Raw genomic sequence first — 18006 nt, 5'->3', positions numbered from 1 at the left:
TTTTTTCCAAAGATTGTAAATACTGCACAAAGAATTTATTCTTTAGACATTCCTTTAACAACTTAAAAGACAAAGCATGCACAACCAAAATATTATAGGCATGTAAATACATGTATTCTTAAATGTTATCTTCACTTAGAAGAAAGTTTTCTCCCTTCTTAGAAGGACACACGTTAGTGAGCCAAAAACCATAGCTTGTAGCTGAGCAGTAGATCTGCACCAAGTGAAGGCCTTCTTCAAATCTCTTCAAAACCAACATGACATCTGTTGTTAAAAAACATATTCACATTTAAAAACTTTTTAAAAAAGTTTTCTCCCCAACCTTCTACCATACAGGACAATTTTGGTCTCTAGAATCTAGTAGTAGTTACTATAACCAGTATTAAAATGTGTTAATGAAAATGAAAAGACATACTAGAAATAAGACTGCCAATATTTAAATGAAAGAATAAATTCTGTGCTAAATAAGAGATCCTTGAAGGAGGAAGAAAGAAGAAACTATGAGTTACTTACCAACACTTCCTTTTCCCATTTGTATTTTCTGTACTTCCAAAACTTCGTTTCTGTCGGAGCACTGGAACACAATGATCTCCACTGGACTGTTCACTTGATTTTATTGTCTGCATACATTTAATTGTTGTAAGAAACTTGGCACATTCTGGAAATCCATATGACCAAGCAAGATCTTCAGCTGTTTGCCCATTCTTATTACATAAACTGAATTTAAGACAAAAATTGAGTTAAATAAAAATTAACAATTGTTTAGCCTTTTTTTTTTTCTTCCTAACAAAGGAGCTTTGGGCTCATACCAATATTGGTTTCAGAATAGAAGAGGTAAAGGAAGCATAGAGAAATTCCATTTTTGCTCACTCATTATCCTCAGTGGCAAGGACACAGTCCAGTAGAGTGGACATTCCATTTTTGAATGAATGAAAATATTCTGTGTTCAATACAACGAATAAGTACCCAAAGGAAGTCAATGAGAACTTTTATAGAATGGATTTTCCTAAACCAAAACTAAGATGTAATACTGCCATAATAGATGAACAGAACTGCACCTCTGATTACTCAGGATCCATTTTTTACGTACTCAAATGGAATAGTATCAGATATCATTAACAGCCTAAGTTAACATTTAAATGATAACACTAACTTATCAATTAGGCAAGCATCATTTTTAAAAGCACATGTCATTAAGCTTCAGGAGTCTGACTAGTTTAATCTAAGAAAATATAAAACGTGAAGTCACTAATTTTATACTTACTCAATTTGAACGTCACTGGCTACAAGCAGGCTGAGGCATTCCAGGCTGCCAACTTTTGCTGCCTTGTGTAGTGGAGCTTCTCCAAAAACATCCTTTGAGATAAGAGCACATTTTAGTCTAATCCCAAAATACTTCCTTGTGGAAGTTGGTGGGTGAAGTCTAATTATTGTTTGAGGAAGCTATATGAGGAAGCCACTTAGAACTGTACTGCACTGGACTGAATTTTTTAACTCAAGGTTTTTAATTAAGTTCACTTGGTGTGATTTTAAATACAACGTTTTCATTAATAAAAACATGTGCAGCCACAGCTACATATATTAAAATTTAAGTAAACAAAAGCAATATGGAGTTCTACAGAAGTAAAAAAATTTACAATTTAAAATCCACCTTACTTTAATACCCAATGGAAGAGGCAGACTACCATAAGAAAGTGCTGCAAGAAACTGTAATGGTTGTGAGCACACCTCACAAGTATTATATTAGCCTCAAGTATTATTTCAATTGCTATACTGATAACTTTCAATTTGGAAATGTAGCAATTGTTCCTTTGGAAAGAAACTGCAGACCTATGTATGCTGTCCAGTGTAGTAGCCGGTAGCCATACACACGGCTAACGAGCACTTGAGATGTGGCTAATCTGAACTGAAATGTGCTGCAAATGTAAAATACCAGATTGAGAAGACATACGAAAAGAAAATGTAGACTAGCGATCAGTAATGTTTTATACTGATTACACGTTGAAATGATAATATTTTGGATAAGCTGGGTTAAATTATAAAATTAATTTCATGTTTTGCTTTACTTCATTAATGTGGCCACCAGAAAACTTTACATACGTGTCTCGCGTTATATTTCTATTGGACATCGCTGCTATAGACATGTTTATAACAACTATTTGCGCGTCTAAGAGACGTTTGCATGGATTTGGGGTGGAGGGGAGGATTGCACAGGGCAACAATCAGTTACCTAGTTACCTGTTGGTTGAGGTCAGCGCCCGCTTGCAGCTGCCAGAGAAGAAAGCAAGCGAGGCCGCCCCCTGCGGCCAAGTGGACAGGCGACTGCTCGCAGGGATCCGGGGGTGCGTTGACCGAGGCCCCGGCCTCCAGCAGATGCTTCAGACTATCCACCTGCGGGAAGAGAACAGCTCCAGCACCCCTCTCGCCTCTGTCCAGTCCTCCGCCCTCCCGGAGTTGAAAATCTTCCCCCACTCCAAAAACCTTCCAACTCCGAAGAAGCTTGACTCGGCGGCGCCCAGTGGTCAGTCACCCCCGCTAGCGCTCCCGAGCAGACAGACATCTGGAAGCTTAAGCCTGCAGGACAAAAGGGGCCCGAGTCTCACCTCTGGGTTGCAATCCAGCAACTGCATTTCCCGCCTAAAGCAGAGGACAGGAGTCCTTGGGAGTGCAGGGCAGCGCGGCACTCGCTGCAGACTGCCAGGTAAGTGCACAGACTGCCCCAGTGCGGAAGAATTTAAAGATCACCCGGGCCAGGGGGCCCGCCCTCGCCGCCGCGCCCCAGCCCTGGCCGCGCCCCAGCAGCCTAGCCCTTGGCAGCCGGGCCCGGCCCCGCCCCGCGGCCGCCGCACGTACACAAACAACTGGCACGTGCAACCGGCAGCCCGGCGAGGCGGGCGGGGAGGAAGGAGGAAACCGATTGGCCAGCGGGGAGGCGCCGGGCCCGCCCACCTAGGGGCGGGGCCCCAGGCGGCCTCCTGGAGCCCCAGTGCGCGTGCGCCGGGGGAGGGCGGGGGCGGTTGGGGTTGCGCGGCAGCCATGAGGCGCGCTGAGTTTGGCACGTCGCGCCTTGCCGTGCCCAGCCCTTTTGTCCCCATGGAGGAGCGGGAGGCGCGGGCGAAGGTTCTGGTTTCTGCCAGCACGCACGTCCCCAGGAAATGAGGGCGCTATCAGGAGCTCTCCCTCAACGCCACCTGTGGAAGCCGCCCCGCGTGGAGCCGGCGCCGCGCCCCCGCTCCGGGTTCCCGAGGACGGAGCGAGAATTCCTTCTGCCTCACGTGCAGAGTCGCCCCGGGCTCGACCCCGTCACCCGGGCCCCGGACATTGAGGGAGCGAGCGAGAGCTGGGGGTTCGGGGGGACGGTTAATGGGAACCCAGGGGGTAAGTTTGACCGCAGGGACGTCCCCACCCACCCCCCGAAATGATTTCTCACACCAGACCCTCCGGGTTAAAGCGCCCATGTTGGAAACCCTGTAAAATCAGCCGACGGTGGTGACGCGTCCCCTCCCGGAGAGAGGTGCGAGCCGGCTCCCGGGCGCGGCGCCTGCGGAAGGGGGCGGCCGGGCTGGTGCCCGTGAGCCCGCGGAGGCGGGGGCGGCACGGAGGCGGCGACGTGGGCTCGTTACCCTCAGGCCGGGGGGCGGTCGCGGGTGAGGAAGCGCCCGGGGCCTGCGCGCTCGTGAGCGCGGGGCTCGTCCCCCGACTGCAGCTCTGAGCCGCGCAGGGGAGCAGCAGGGCGGGCGGAGAAGGCGTTGAGCTTGAGTCATTCCTTTCTGTGAAGCTTTGCAAACAGACTTCCTGCCTTCGAGTTACAGCCCTTCACCGCACGTGCAACCTCCTGACCATCTTTTCCCAGACGCTTTTTTCAGATTAATCGAGCTAAAAACTAAAGTTCCAGCCGTGTATTTACTTTCCCTAAAATCTTCAGTGATGGCCTTCTATCTACTGATACCTTTGAGAGCAGGTGAAAACTAGGTGTGTTGATTATTATGCTTTTAGAGGACAGGCTCATTGGGCTTGTGTTCTATTTTTAGCTTTCTGGGAAAGATTAGGTCTGAGCTGACATCTGATGCCAATTCTCTCTTTTTTTTTTTTTTTTTTTGGCTTGAGGAAGATTAGCCCTGAGCTGACATGGGTGCCAGTCTTGCTCATTTTGTACGTGGGTCGCAGCCACGGTGTCGCTGTCGAGGGGTGTAGGTCGGTGCCTGGGATCTGAACCTGTGGAACCGGGGCCCTGGAAGTAGAGCGCACAGAACTTACCTGCTATGTGCCACCAGGCTGGCCCCCCATGTTTCTTATATTTAAGTCACAATACCTTTTCATGATATTTAAAGAATATCAGAAATGTGTGAGAACACATGTCCATATTGCCCATTTCCCTTTTCTCATGTTTATCAATAGGTAAGCACTATTTTTTAAAGCATATAATTAAGCTTCAGGTTTGCACAGATGTTCCTTTTCAGGAATTCCTAACTAATACATGTATTATCAGAGGAGCATATGTATTGCAGTTAACATCTGCAATGGGATATTTGTGTGATGAGTGTGCCCCCACATTACATCCTGTTTAAAACAAGATTCAGTTCAGCAAGCATTGAGTCTGGTAATTATTGTTAATTTTGTATCATATATGGAAGTTTCCCAAAGAAAGGGAATTTTGTGAGAAGCTGTTAAAGCTCTTCTCCCTTTAATGACTGATACTTAGCCACTGTTCTCAGTGTTTCTGACTAATTCCTTGTGTCTTGGCTAAGTATCTGGTTTACTCTTAGTAATGGACCTAAAAGCTCTGTAAAAACTGAACTAAGCTGGTGGAGCACAAAAATACGCAGAATAAATACATTTGGGGGAACAATGTCTTGCTGGCAGGTAACTAAAGTTTTTACTGAACGTATAACAGGATCAATTTTCTAAACAGGAAGATGGTCTAAGATGCAAGTTCAGCAGGCACTGTTCTAAGCAGTGCTAATTCTACTTATGTTTAATTTGGTAGATGTGTTTCCAGAAGGAAGACGCCATTTAGAGTGGGCGTTAAAAAAAATGTTGGATGATGACTAAGTGACCAAAATGAAAGATGTGTGGACTGAGGCTTGAAGGGTGAGTAAGAGTTGGCTGGTTAGTCCAGGAAGGGAAGAGTCTTTCTAAGAAGTGTGAAATATCTTCCAGTGTTGAGAGAAGGATGTGTAGTTCAGTCTGGTTGCAGTATTGATACACATACAGTGATGGGAAATAAAGACAAAAATTTACAAATGAGAAATTATATTAAGTAACCACTATTGTCTATTCCAATTAATTATTATAGTAAGTTGACATTAATTGAGCACTTACTATGCCCCAAGATTAATACAGATAGGTATTATTATCTTCTCCATTTTACAGGAAAGGAAACTGAAGCTTCACGAGGTTCAATAACTTGTCTCAGGTCATAGTATTAAGGGGTGGAGTTGGAACTCGGGCAACTTGACCCCAGAACCCACATTCTTATCATATCTATATCTTGAAGAATTTTGGTCATCGTTGGTGGATTCAAAGCTACTAAGATTGTATTCTTTAAAGCAAAAGAAAGTCCTTAGAGGAGATTATTATAATCCATAGAAAAATAACTCTTTCATTTAATGATGACAGTTAATGTAGCCTTGTTTCTAGACTTGAATCTCCCAGAGTGTTTAGTGCAGTGCCGTCTATTTGGGGAATTCCTCTTGAATAAATGAATGAATATGTGCCAATAGGTGAAAATTATTAAATAAAAGTATTTGATAGAACCAATAGAGAGGCTAATTTCGTCTATTTCCCGTTTGCCTTTATTGACCAAAAAGATGACTAGAAAACATTGCCCAAATGCACAGCATTGAAAGGAGGAGTAATTGGGGATACCTACTAATGCCCATTTATCACTATTATATAATAATTAATTAATACACTTAGTAATAATGCCATAGAAAACTTCAGCTCTAAAGCAAGCAAAGGATTATAGAGTAAAACTAGAAATTTCAGTAGTTGGCTTGGTTTCACATATATTACTTAAATCTATTGAGAACATCATAACCCCAAAACATATTCAAGTAATAGTCATCAAACATATCTGAATATGATGTCTCAATTGTTAATTGCCAGTCAGGTGTCCATGTTATATTAATGTTGACCAGATTCCACTGAGCCTTAAAAGTAACTAAATGTTCTTATTAATAATGATGTGTGGCAATTATACTTCTGTAGCTCATACACTGAAGATGATGTATCACTCCAAATAAGAAAACTTTTCAAAGACAGAAGGTGATAGCCAGATCTGGAATTTCAATAAATGGTCTTTGGTTTTAAACAGGTTTTTTAAACATCCACAGATTGAAAATGACAAACTACGGAGGCTGGCCTGGTGGTGTAGTGGTTAAGTTCACGTGCGCTGCTTTGGCTGCCTGGGGTTCGCAGGTTCGAATCCTGCGTGGACCGATGCACGGCTTGTGAAGCCGTGCTGTGGTGGTGTCCCACGTACAAAATGAAGATGGGCACAGATGTTAGCTCAAAGCCAATCTTCCTCAGCAAAAAAGAAAGAAAGGTAGAAAATGACAAACTAATCAAATATAATTCTGCCCTTCACTGGCATTGGCAGTCAGGAAATCCATGATCCTAGTATGATTGTAAAAGCAAAAGAAATTCTTTTTGCTCCTTAATACCTAAACCCTTCCATCCTTGATTACTCAAACTTCTTGGAGAAGGTGATAAATTGTAGTTATTCTAAAGAGCTGCTGCACGAGGATATTGTGGCACAAAAAAATAGATGATTGATGACAGGTGGGTAGATAGATGAACTATATTCATCCTCTTTTGATGACATTTAATTCCTAAGAGCCTGTAATCTCAAGGGATCCAGTAGTCTCAATGGTAACATGTATATAAATGTCCACTTCTTCACTGTTGTGATAAGATCTTGGAAGACTTGGAGGGTGTTTCATTGTTTTCTCATTTCCTCTCCTACTCATGTCTTCCTTTCAATGAAATGTAGAAATTACAGATGATGAACTGATTTATAAAACTGAATAAAGTAGGAAAAAGGGTGGAAAGTCCTTAAAATTAAACCTTTAGATGAGGGTAGCCAGGTTTCTCATTATTGGAAAGGGAATTTACAGATAAGCAAGTAGAGAAGCCTAAAAGGAGCATATGGTACTGGATTCATCCAAGACATCATATGAACTCGTAGGTAGCTTAATATAGATACAAATGGGTAGATACAGAAATAATTATAAGTATTCTTGAATACATGGGTTAGTATCCATACATCTCCCAGCTCTGCCTGCTGTGAGAGGACCTAGAAACAGTGACACCTTCGTAGCAATGCACACACCCCAGCACTCAATCTTGGTTTTGTTTTGTTTTGTTTGCCAGGAAGACTAGCCCTGAGTTAACATCTGTCGCCAATCCTCCTCTTTTTGCTGAGGAAGACTGGCCCTGGGCTAACATCTGTGCCCATCTTCCTCCACTTTATATGGGACGCCCACCACAGCATCGCTTGACAAGTAGTGCGCCAGTGCGTGCCCGGGATCCGAACCTGTGAACCCAGGGCTGCCTTAGCAGAGCACGTGCACTTAACTGCTATGCCCCTGGGCTGGCCCCTCAATCTTGGTTTTTAATACCATCCTCCAATAAAAGAAACCAGGGCTCCTTGGAGAAATTGCTGATTCTAGGGCTGAGGCAGGGAAAATACAGGGTGAGCCTGGAGCATCTTGTAGGGCCAGAAAGTAAGGAAGTGCTCGAAAAACAAAAGGATGGGTGCATGTCAAAGGGACATAGGAGTCAACCTCAAAGAGCTCCCAATGGCCAAATAATGTTGGATTATAATTCAATAAAATAGATATCCATGAGTCATACTGATATAAATGATTGAATAAATAAATGGGAGAGAAAAGACAACTGTTCTTAACAAAAGATTTCCAAACATCATGTCGATACTCCCCACCCCAAGAAGTGGAGATTAATCCTCCGCCCACCCTGCCCTCTTGAGTGTGGGCCACACACAATGACTTGCTTCCAAAGAGTAGAGTATGGGAAGGGGGGGAAACAAAGGTAACTTGACAGTAGAGAAACCCATCAGACACTCCCTCGGCCAGGTAACTGTTAACATCATCAGTGATAAGTCGCGTTGATAGTGTGCACCCCTGATACGACGTGGTGAGGAGGGCACTCACCTCTGTGATAGTCTTCCAAAGCCCATCACCCAAGTCTACCCATGAGTAAAACAGCGGATAAACCCAGACTGGGGAACATTCTACAGGATTTCTGGGTGGTACTCCTCAGAGCTGTCAAGGTTATGGAAACAAGGGACATCTGACAAACTGTCACAGACCAGAGGAGGCTAAGGAGACATGATGACTAAATGTAGGACTAAATGTTGTGTGGTGACCTGGATGGGATCCTGGAACAGAAAGAGGACATTAGTGGAAAAACTAGTGAAATCCAAATAAAGTGTGGGGTTCAGTTAATGGTAATGTACCAACTTTGGTTTCTTGGTTGTGACTAATGTACCAAAATAATGTAATGTTAACAACAGGGGAAAGTGGGTAAAGGAATTCGCTGTACTATCTTTGCAACTTTCCTGTAAATCTCAGATTATCCTGATTTAAAATTTATTTTAAAAAAGAGAACTGGAGACAACTTGAGAACTTGAGACAAATGGTTAAAATTAAACTGTTATGTATATATTTCTTTCTGTAGACCAATAGCTATTAAAGTTTTTGTTTATTCGAATATTTAGTCTCACTTTTAAGTAAGCCCTCTTTCCAAATACAGTAATGACAGAAGATACCTAAACGAGTATGAAGCTAGTTTTAATCAGACAAGGAACAAAAAAAAATCTCACGAAGTTCTTACAACCAATCGCTATTTAACTTTTTGTTCTGATTAACCAGTACACTCAGTTCCTCTGTAAAACACACTGCCCACCGCACTGACCACTGGGAGGTCTTACTAGGCTCTTCTCTAGAATGCTCTGTTACTTGGCCTCACATCAGTTTGAATTTTTTTCCACACCTATAAGGATTATTATAATATGTAATATAATTAAATATCATATAACTGGTGAAATATGAGTGAGAAATGAGGGCTGTAATTTTTAAGAAAACTAAATCAAACGCCTTCAAAATCATCAAGGCACTAAGAAAAATGCTTTTGAAGTGGGTGAGGATGAATCAACTGTGAAAGAAGGGGACAGCGCGTTCTGCACTGAAACTGTTCCAGGGGCGTTTTTAAATTCATACTGCATTTTGAAGAAATGTAGTCTGGAATTCGTATGCATGTGGTTTATGCAAGGAAGACGACTCAAACTCGCACATTCGACCTTTATTTAAAGAAATAGCTTCTGACCCTACATGAAAAGATGGGAAAATAACGATATATTGACATGTTTTAAGTTAAAATGTATATGTTTCTGTACTCTTTTATTAATTTCCACTTCGATTCTTGTTTAACTGACCGACTATAAGTCCCAATAATAGCAGATAAGAAGTATGGCCGATGCTCCTACGGCATCTATTGTGCAACCTATTTCTTTCATTTCAGGAATATGAAGACGGTAGCTGAGTGTATAGTATACCTGCAGAAGAAGCATGCCTGCTGCTGCTTCCTGTAGGCCATAGCTACTTGATGTATTTGACATATAATTTATCTAGTGTAGAAAGTTGAAACTCACTTTCTTACAGTAACTCAGATTTGCCAAAATTTGTCACCATCCTACTCAAGTTAATCTTTGTTCCTAAGAGAAGGAAAAATAGAGAGAAAATGTTGATTTTACTAATCAAATAATAGTTAAAACAAGTGAATAACAGTGTAACATATGATGTCGAGATAAGTTCTGCTCAAATGTATATCTGATAGTCTACATTTTCCAGCCACTTTAAGTAATGTGCATTTTTTAATAAAACAACTCAGTTTCAAACTTTTGACAGTTTCCCAATCCATTTAATAAATCATTCTTTATTATCCGATTATCTTATGCAGGTACAATTGATAATATAAATTTCTTACATGCTTAATCTTTTTTAAAAACTAAGTTACCATAGTACTTTGAGAGTTCCTTGTGTAAATGCAATTAAGCACAGAAATTACCTAGATCAATAGAGATAGTTAAGATTTCATCAGGCCGGCCCCATGGCTTGGTGGTTGAGTGCGTGCGCTCTGCTGCTGGCAGCCCGGGTCCGGATCCCGGGCACGCACTGACGTACCGCTTCTCTGGCCATGCTGAGGCCGCGTCCCACATACAGCAACTAGAAGGATGTGCAGCTATGACATACAACTATCTACTGGGGCTTTGGGGGGAAAAATAAATAAATAAATAAAAAGATTTCATGAAATCTCTCTTACCCAATGGGACTGAGAAATAGGTGTGAGAGGATGTTATTGTGTGTTACCTATCAGTTGTCTAAGAACATGGAGAGGAGACAAGCAGCCTTGTGGGTCTGCCCATGATTATTTTATAAGAGGTTAACCCAGTTTTCCTGTTTGATGTGGCTCTCACAGTCGTTAGAATAGCAGGTCAATTTAAATTTGTGTTACAGATTTTTGTCATTTCCCCTTACGATTCTGTTTCTTTTCCCAGATGTCACTACAATTTGAGGGTGATGAGCAATTATTATACATTGAAGAATTTACTCAAGTATTTTACCACCTGACCCCTGGAAGTAAATCATTCCAGGGTGTATTTGTAACTGCAATAGCATCAGCGCTTCTGTACAAATAAGCTTCCATAAATCCAGAAAACAAACATACCGTCATGAAATAACATTCATATTCATTGACCTTTGGATGTTGAGTGAATCCCCACAGGAAAGGACTTGGTAGCCCTAACTGGCCAAGAAAAGTTTCCACACTGTGGGAACAGGACAGACAAGGCATGCAAATCCCATGTAATTGGCATTAAGATTTTGAACAAATCAGTGTTTCTTAGACTATTTTATTTGCTCACAGAATACCTGGTAAGTTGGAGAAAAATGAAATAAACAACTACTGGGCTTTCCCATCCATTGCTCACCACAGTTTGTCTGGTAATGAAAGACATCCTGTCTTTTCTCATACTTCTTTTTTCTCATTTCAGGGCATGATACTGTACATTTACCACACCCAAAAGGAAGTGCCTGGGGAAAAGCACTTTTGTTTTACATAAACAAATGGACCTAGCTGGAAGGGGAAAAAAAAGAAAAGAAAAAATAGAAAGCCACTGCCTGATTCAGTATTGTCTGTTGAGATCTCAGTAATAGTAGTCTTTTCTCAGTTTCTATCATATATGTATAGATTACACTTCCAGTTAATACATGAACACTCCTTTTTTTTTCTTTTTTTTTTGGTGATGAAGATTTGCTCTGAGCTAACACCTGTCACCAATCTTCCTTCTGTTTTTTTTTTTTTGCTTGAGGAAGACTAGCCCTGAGCTAACATCTGTGCCAGTCTTCCTCTATTGTGTATGTGGGTTGCCGCCACAGCATGGCTTGATGAGTGGTGTAGGTCTGCACCCGGGATCCAAACCTGCAAACCCCGGGCCACCAAAGTGGAGCACGCTGGACTTAACCACTACACCACCCGGCCAGCCCCAACACTACTTTTTTTTTTTACTACTATTAGACAACAGTAATGAACAATAACAATAAACGTAGACCTTTGCACTTTCACCCAGGACACTTACTTAACTCTATTTTCATGGGTACCAGTAATGTTCTTTATCTATTTTGACAGGAACTTCAGTGATGAACCTCAATTTTAGAAGAACTTGAAATAACTAGTTATTCATTATTTCAGTATTGGATTGGCCAACTATTAAGTGCCAAAAGGGCCAGTTAGAAACATCAGCAAATATGATTAAATCAGTAACAAAAAAGAACCGAAAGTTGGCCAAAAGTTACATGGAACGTGTAGACTCATACTTTTACAACATAGTTGAGAGTACTGTGTCAGGACTGGGACTCAAAATACAGTTGTCCTCACAGCTCAAGTTTATTACAGCAAAAGAATACACAACAAGATCAGCAAGGAGAAAAGACAAGGGGGGTCTGGAGAAATCCATGCACAGGGTTATGCTCTCTCCCTTCCATGAAGAAACACACCAAGCGTGCTCCTTTGTCCAGGAGTGAAGAATGCAGGAACATGTGTGCAATGTTTCTGCCTAAGGAAGCCATGACAGACTCAGCACCCAACGTTTTTACTGGGGGCTGGTCGTGCCGGCTTCCTCTGCCTAGCAACTATGAAAATACAGAATTCCCGAAGGAAAGCAGGTATTCAGCATACATCACATTGTTTGTACACACAATCTAAGCACTAGTCAGTTAGGGGACAGCTCAAGTGTCAAGTTCCCAGATGCCAGCCACGGAGCAAACTTGGCCAGCATGCCCTTCCAAAAACAGCAGCCTCAGGCCAGCTCTGCTAACTCTTCTCTCCACAGGTACGCAAGAATAACCCATAAAAGACATTAACATACTTAAACTCATTTTGCAGCAGTTTTGCACTTAAATCACCTTTAGTTATTCCATAAAAAATTTACAAACTTTTTTAGAGAATTTTATCACATTCTCAAAGATTTATATTTTTACCTAAAAAAATAAAAAAGAGAAGAAAGGATAATTTAGTATGAATTGCTATTTAGGAAGTTTTAGTGTAAACATCCAAAGTTTTTTGTGAATAAAATATCAGGCCAGCCCAGATGTGCATACTCTGTTGAGTATATGATCAACACAGAGAGAAGCAAAAGGCACTTTCTTCTGGGACACCTGGTACAAAAGCTCCAAAGATCCTCCAAGGATGGAATGGGGTTTTGCCAAAATGCAAACAGACTGTTTGGACCTAATTGGAATAATATACATATATACATTTTTTTAGTATCTGTGATTTGTTGAAGTGGCCCTATGTGTGATTCCCAGATCTTTCTATTTACATTTACATGGGAGCTAACGAGAGGAGGTCATTTTGCATGTCCAGCTAGCACCTGTCTCCAGGCAAGAGAGGCGCCTCCTCCACAAGGCTCCGGGTGCTCCCAGCGTTAGGCCTTGACTCTTAGTTCCACCAACGACCGCAGAGCTTAGGCACATCCCACTGTAGCAATTTTCCATCTGAGCCTTCATCATCCTCCTCCCTGTCTTGAGTCCAGCAACTGTTTCACCAGACCTTTTCTGACTCTGTCCCTCTTTATCTGATCGTACCTTTCAGCTTGTTTAGGTCCAGGCTGTTCATAACCAGAGATGAGCGACCTCTCCAGCATGGCTGAGGTTCAGGTGTGTTCTCTGCGGCCCCCGTAGCCCCCTTCCTTTCCCAGGCTCCCACACCACGTCTCCTGACACCTTACCGACCACCTTTGATAGTCAAGTTTTTCCCCATTGACCAATATTATCCATTTAACATCATCTGTAATCTTTTACCATAGAAAGAGGATGAGCAAACTCTAGTCCTCCATGTTCTTTCCCATTTCTGAAGCCAAGTTCCCAAATGAAATGAAACCACCTTTTGCTTGATGAGGTTTGTGCATAGTGGCAGATACCCTCTATTTCAGTATAAAAGGCCACCTTTACCTAAACAAAATTATGTCTAATAATTAAAATGATTTTTAACACTTTCGTTGTACCATTAAAATACTTGCAAATTTAAATAGTTACCTATTTTACCTGTTACAGACAATACACAAATAGAAGTTGTAAATAGAAACTACTTTGTATTTATTACTAGAAGTTTCCTTTCTTAATTTCTTACATTTGAGTTACCACTTAAAGTAGAAATTCATTTCTAACTATCTCTAAATAACAGTTTTTTTCCTTTAAATACAATTAGATTGTTCAGAACACAAGTTTAAAGGCCAAAGTTGCCTGTAGAAGATTTAATGCACATACTTCAAAACAGAACTACTCAGTTAAAAGTATAACAAGTGATGAGGGAATAACAGTCTTTGCAACAAATGGTGCTCGCACAACTGGGTATCCACACGCAAAATAACTCATTTGGACCCCTCACACCATAAAGAAAAATACCTCAAAATGGACAGAGACGTAACTGTAAGAACTAAAACTATAAAACTCTTAGAAGAAAAGAAAGGGGTAAATCTTTGTGACCTGGGATTAGGCAATGGTTTTCTTAGCTACGACCTAAAGCACAAACAAGAAGCAAGAAAAGAAAAAATAGAAAAATTGAACTTCAGTTCCTATAACTCAATAGCAAAAACCAAATAACCCAATTAAAAAAGAGGCAAAGGACCTGAATGGACATTTCTCCAAAGAAACCATACATATGGCCAAAAGGTATATGAAAAGGTGCTCGACATCACTAATCGTCAGGGAAATGCAAATCAAAACCACAATGAGATATCACCTCATGTCTGTTAGAATGGCTATTATCAAAAAGACAAAAGATAACAAGGGTTGGCAAGGATGTAGAGAAAAGGGAACTCTTGTGCAGTGTTGGTGGGAATGTAAATTGGTGCAGCCACTATGGAAAACAGTATGGAGGTTCCTCAAAAAAGTAAAAATAGAACTAACATATGATCCAGCAAATCCACTTCTGGGTATATATCCAAAGGAATTGAAATAAGGATCTCAAGGAGACATTTGCTCCTGTTTATTGTGGCATTATTCACAATAGCTAAGACATGGAAGCAACCTAAATACCTATCAATGGATGAATAGCTAACAAAAATGTGGTGTTTACATAAATGGAATATTATTCTGCCTTGAAAAACAAGGAAATCCTGCCATTTGCAATAACATGGATGAACCTGGAGGACATTGTGCAAAGTGAAATAAGCCAGACACAGAACAACAAATATAACACGATCCCACTTATATGAGGGATCTAAAATAGTCAAACTCATAGAAGCAGAGAGTCGAATGGTGGTCACCAGGGTCTGAGGGGTGGGGGAAATGGGGAGGTGTTGGGCAGAGGGTATAAAGTTTCAGTTATGCAAGATGAATAAGTCCTAGGGATCTACTGTACAGCATAGTGCCTATAGTTAACAATATTGTATTGTATACTTAAAAATTTGCTAAGAGGGTAGATCTTGTGTTTAGTGTTCTTAACATAGATAAAGTGGGAGGAAACATTTGGAGGTGATGAATACATTTAGCATTGATTGTGGTGATGGTTTCATGGGTGTATATTTTTCTTCAACCTCATCAAGTTGTATACGTTAATTTTGTACAGCTTTTTATATGTCAATCACACCTCAATAAAGTGTTTTTTAAAAAAGAAAAAAATTACAATAAAACATTTAAGAATATTTTTAAAAATGGACTTCATCAAAATAAAAAAATTGAGGGGTCAAAGAAACTATCAAGAAAGTGAAAGGACTCCACAGAATGAGAGAAAATATTTGCAAATTATATAACTGATAAGAATCTAGTATCCAGAATATATAAAGAACTCTTAGAACTCAACCATAAAAAGACAAATAACCCAACTACAAAATAGGCAGAGGATTTGAATAGACATTTCTCCAAAGAAAATAAACAAATGGCCAATAAGCATATGAAGGAATGCTCAACATCATTTTTCATTAAGGAAATGCAAATCAAAACCATGAGACACCACTTCACATCCACTAAGATGACTGTTATCAAAAAGATGAACAGGGGCCAGCCCGGTGGCATAGCGGTTAAGCGCACACGCTCCGCTTCAGCGGCCCAGGGCTCACAGGTTCAGATCTCAGGCGCGCACTAACGCACCACTTCTCAAGCCATGCTGTGGCGGTGTCCCATATAAAGTAGAGGAAGATGGCCACAGATGTTAGCCCAGAGCCAGTCTTCCTCAGCAAAAAGAGGAGGAGTGGCAACAGATGTTAGCTCAGGGCTAATCTTCTTCACCCACACATAAAAAAATATGAACAACAAGAATGGGTGTTGGTGAGAATGTGGAACCCTTGTGCACTGCTGGTGGGAATGTAAAATGGTGCAGCCACTTTGAAAAACAGTTTGGCAATTTCTTAAAATCTTAAACATAGAATTACCATATGACCCAGCAATTCCACTTTTAGATATATACCCAAGAGAACTGAAAACATATGTCCACAAAAAAACTAGTACATGAAAACTACCAGCATTATTCATAGTAGACAAAAGCTGGAAACAATCCAAATATTTATCAAATGCTGAACAGATTTTTTTAATGTGGTATATCCATATAATGAAATATTATTTGACCATAAAAAGGAATGCCATACTGATATATACTACAGCATGCATGAACCTTGTAAACATTATGCTAAATGAAAGAAGCCAGACACAAAGGCCACATGTTGTATGATTCCCTTTATGTGAAATACCCAGAATAGGCAAATCTATAGAGACAGAAAGTAGATTAGCAATTGCCAGGAGCTGAAAGGAGCGAAAGAATGGAGATGCTAACGTCTACAGGGTTTCTTTCGGAGTGATGAAAATGTTCCATAATTAGATATTGGTGATGGTTGCACAACCTTGTGCAATTAACACTCACAGCAGCTGGAGATGGGGCACTAACTAGTACAGAGGATCTGGAAAGGGCACCATCAGTGTCCACTATACCTGCCCTTCCCTTTAAAATCGCAGATTTCTTTCAGATTTTATATAATCAATTAATGCCTACAATTTCTAGTATAGAATTTTCTAAATTTACTGCATGTTATGCAAACAATTGTCAAGTTTCAAATGATGATTTTATATCTAATCCCAAGATTTGGCAGAAATAAACACATACTCTTGCTTTTTAAAATCTTCCCTTAGTTCTCATTTTCTGAAATTAGAAAGTACTAAATTTTGGCTTACCCTCTTACAGGAGTCCTGCCATTTTAAAAATCACATTAGCTTTGCGTTTTGGAGGACAGCATGGAATAATGGTGATAAAGTGCACAGGTGCTAGGGGCATCCCTGCTGTCCCACTTCCTAGCCCTGTGACCTGAAGCAAGTTACTTCTTCACTGTGCCTCAGTTTCCTTATACATTAAATGGGCCACATAATAGCCCCATTTCATAAAGTTTTGTAGGAGTTAGTGCCTGTAGAGCACTTAGAACAAAGAATAATATCTGGCATTTAGTAAAAACCTCAGTAAATCTTTATGTTTGTTTTCTAGACCTTCTTCAACTCTTCCTTTAAGCTACAGCAGCAAACACTCCCTGCAGCATTGTAACCACAGAGGGCAACCGAGTTTAAACAAGGTAAGTTTAAACAAGGTAAAGTGTTGTTTTCTGATTTGTTTCATTTCCAACTACCTTCCTGAATGTGCCAAGTTTTTTCTTAGCCTTTTTGGATACAGTAGCATACTGGATTAATGTCTTCAGTGAAATAAACACTTCTATAACCGTTTCTGAGTAAACTGATGGTGCTATCTACACTATCCTATTTGGATTGTTTTCTTCTAAATACTTTACCTAATATTGCTTCACCCCAAATCTCATTGGAAACTTTTATATTCACTAATGCAGCCATAAGATTTTGGGAATCATAAAATCAAAGAACTTTACATATCTAGGAACAGACATTTTTAAATCCTCTACTTCGAACTATGTATAGTCCAAACTACAGATGAGGAAATTGACTATCTTAAAAAGATTAAATGACTCTTTCCAAAAAAACAGATACTTTAGTGATTTTTTTCCCTATTATACTGAATCATCTCCCTTTTCTACACTTCGTTCTCATGAATGAAGCAATTTATTGTCCAAAATAGTGTCATCTAATTGTATAAATGCAGCTTTCCAATCACACTAAAGGTCTCAAGTTCTTCTTTTCACCACCAATCAGGAACATTTCCTGGAAGCTGGTTCCTGATTGGTGAAAGTCAGCTGTAACAGTAGAATGCCAAGGAGTAAACAAAAACGCATAGCAACAACTGAGTTTGCTGTCTCACTACCCTTAGCCTAGGCCAACCTGGACTCCTTCATCTCAAATGAGGTGGCCTCTACATTTTATATGAAGGCTCTGATTTTCCATTCAACTCTGATCCATCTTATAACATGGCAATCCAATACAGATGGGAAGATAAAACTGAACAACACAGCTAAAATAAAGTGTATTTCCAGGTAAAATA

At 40.5% G+C, this 18006-nt stretch overlaps 1 protein-coding gene across 2 annotated transcripts; it reads right to left on the bottom strand.

The window, feature by feature from the left end:
• Positions 1-20: 20 nt before the first annotated feature.
• On the bottom strand, positions 21-2774 carry ANKRD37 (ankyrin repeat domain 37). 2 transcript variants are annotated; one of them, XM_004428747.3, is made up of 5 exons: positions 2604-2770; positions 2239-2391; positions 1265-1356; positions 514-717; positions 21-264 (listed from the first exon to the last, which is right to left on the bottom strand). In XM_004428747.3, coding segments are annotated over exons 1-5 (477 nt in total). In that variant the 5' UTR covers positions 2631-2770; the 3' UTR covers positions 21-263. The 2 variants fall into 2 exon arrangements, with proteins under 2 accessions (XP_004428804.2, XP_087274500.1); XM_087418374.1 differs by lacking the exon at positions 21-264 and having other exon boundaries at positions 510-717; positions 2604-2774.
• Between the last annotated feature and the right edge of the window lie 15232 nt (positions 2775-18006).

This window comes from Ceratotherium simum, chromosome 28 (genome assembly GCF_057802395.1).
Source record: "Ceratotherium simum simum isolate JZ-2026a chromosome 28, ASM5780239v1, whole genome shotgun sequence".
NCBI classification, from domain to species: Eukaryota; Metazoa; Chordata; class Mammalia; order Perissodactyla; family Rhinocerotidae; genus Ceratotherium; species Ceratotherium simum.
The sequence above is the reverse complement of the archived record's forward strand: the minus strand, read 5'-3'. Positions and strand labels throughout refer to the sequence as shown.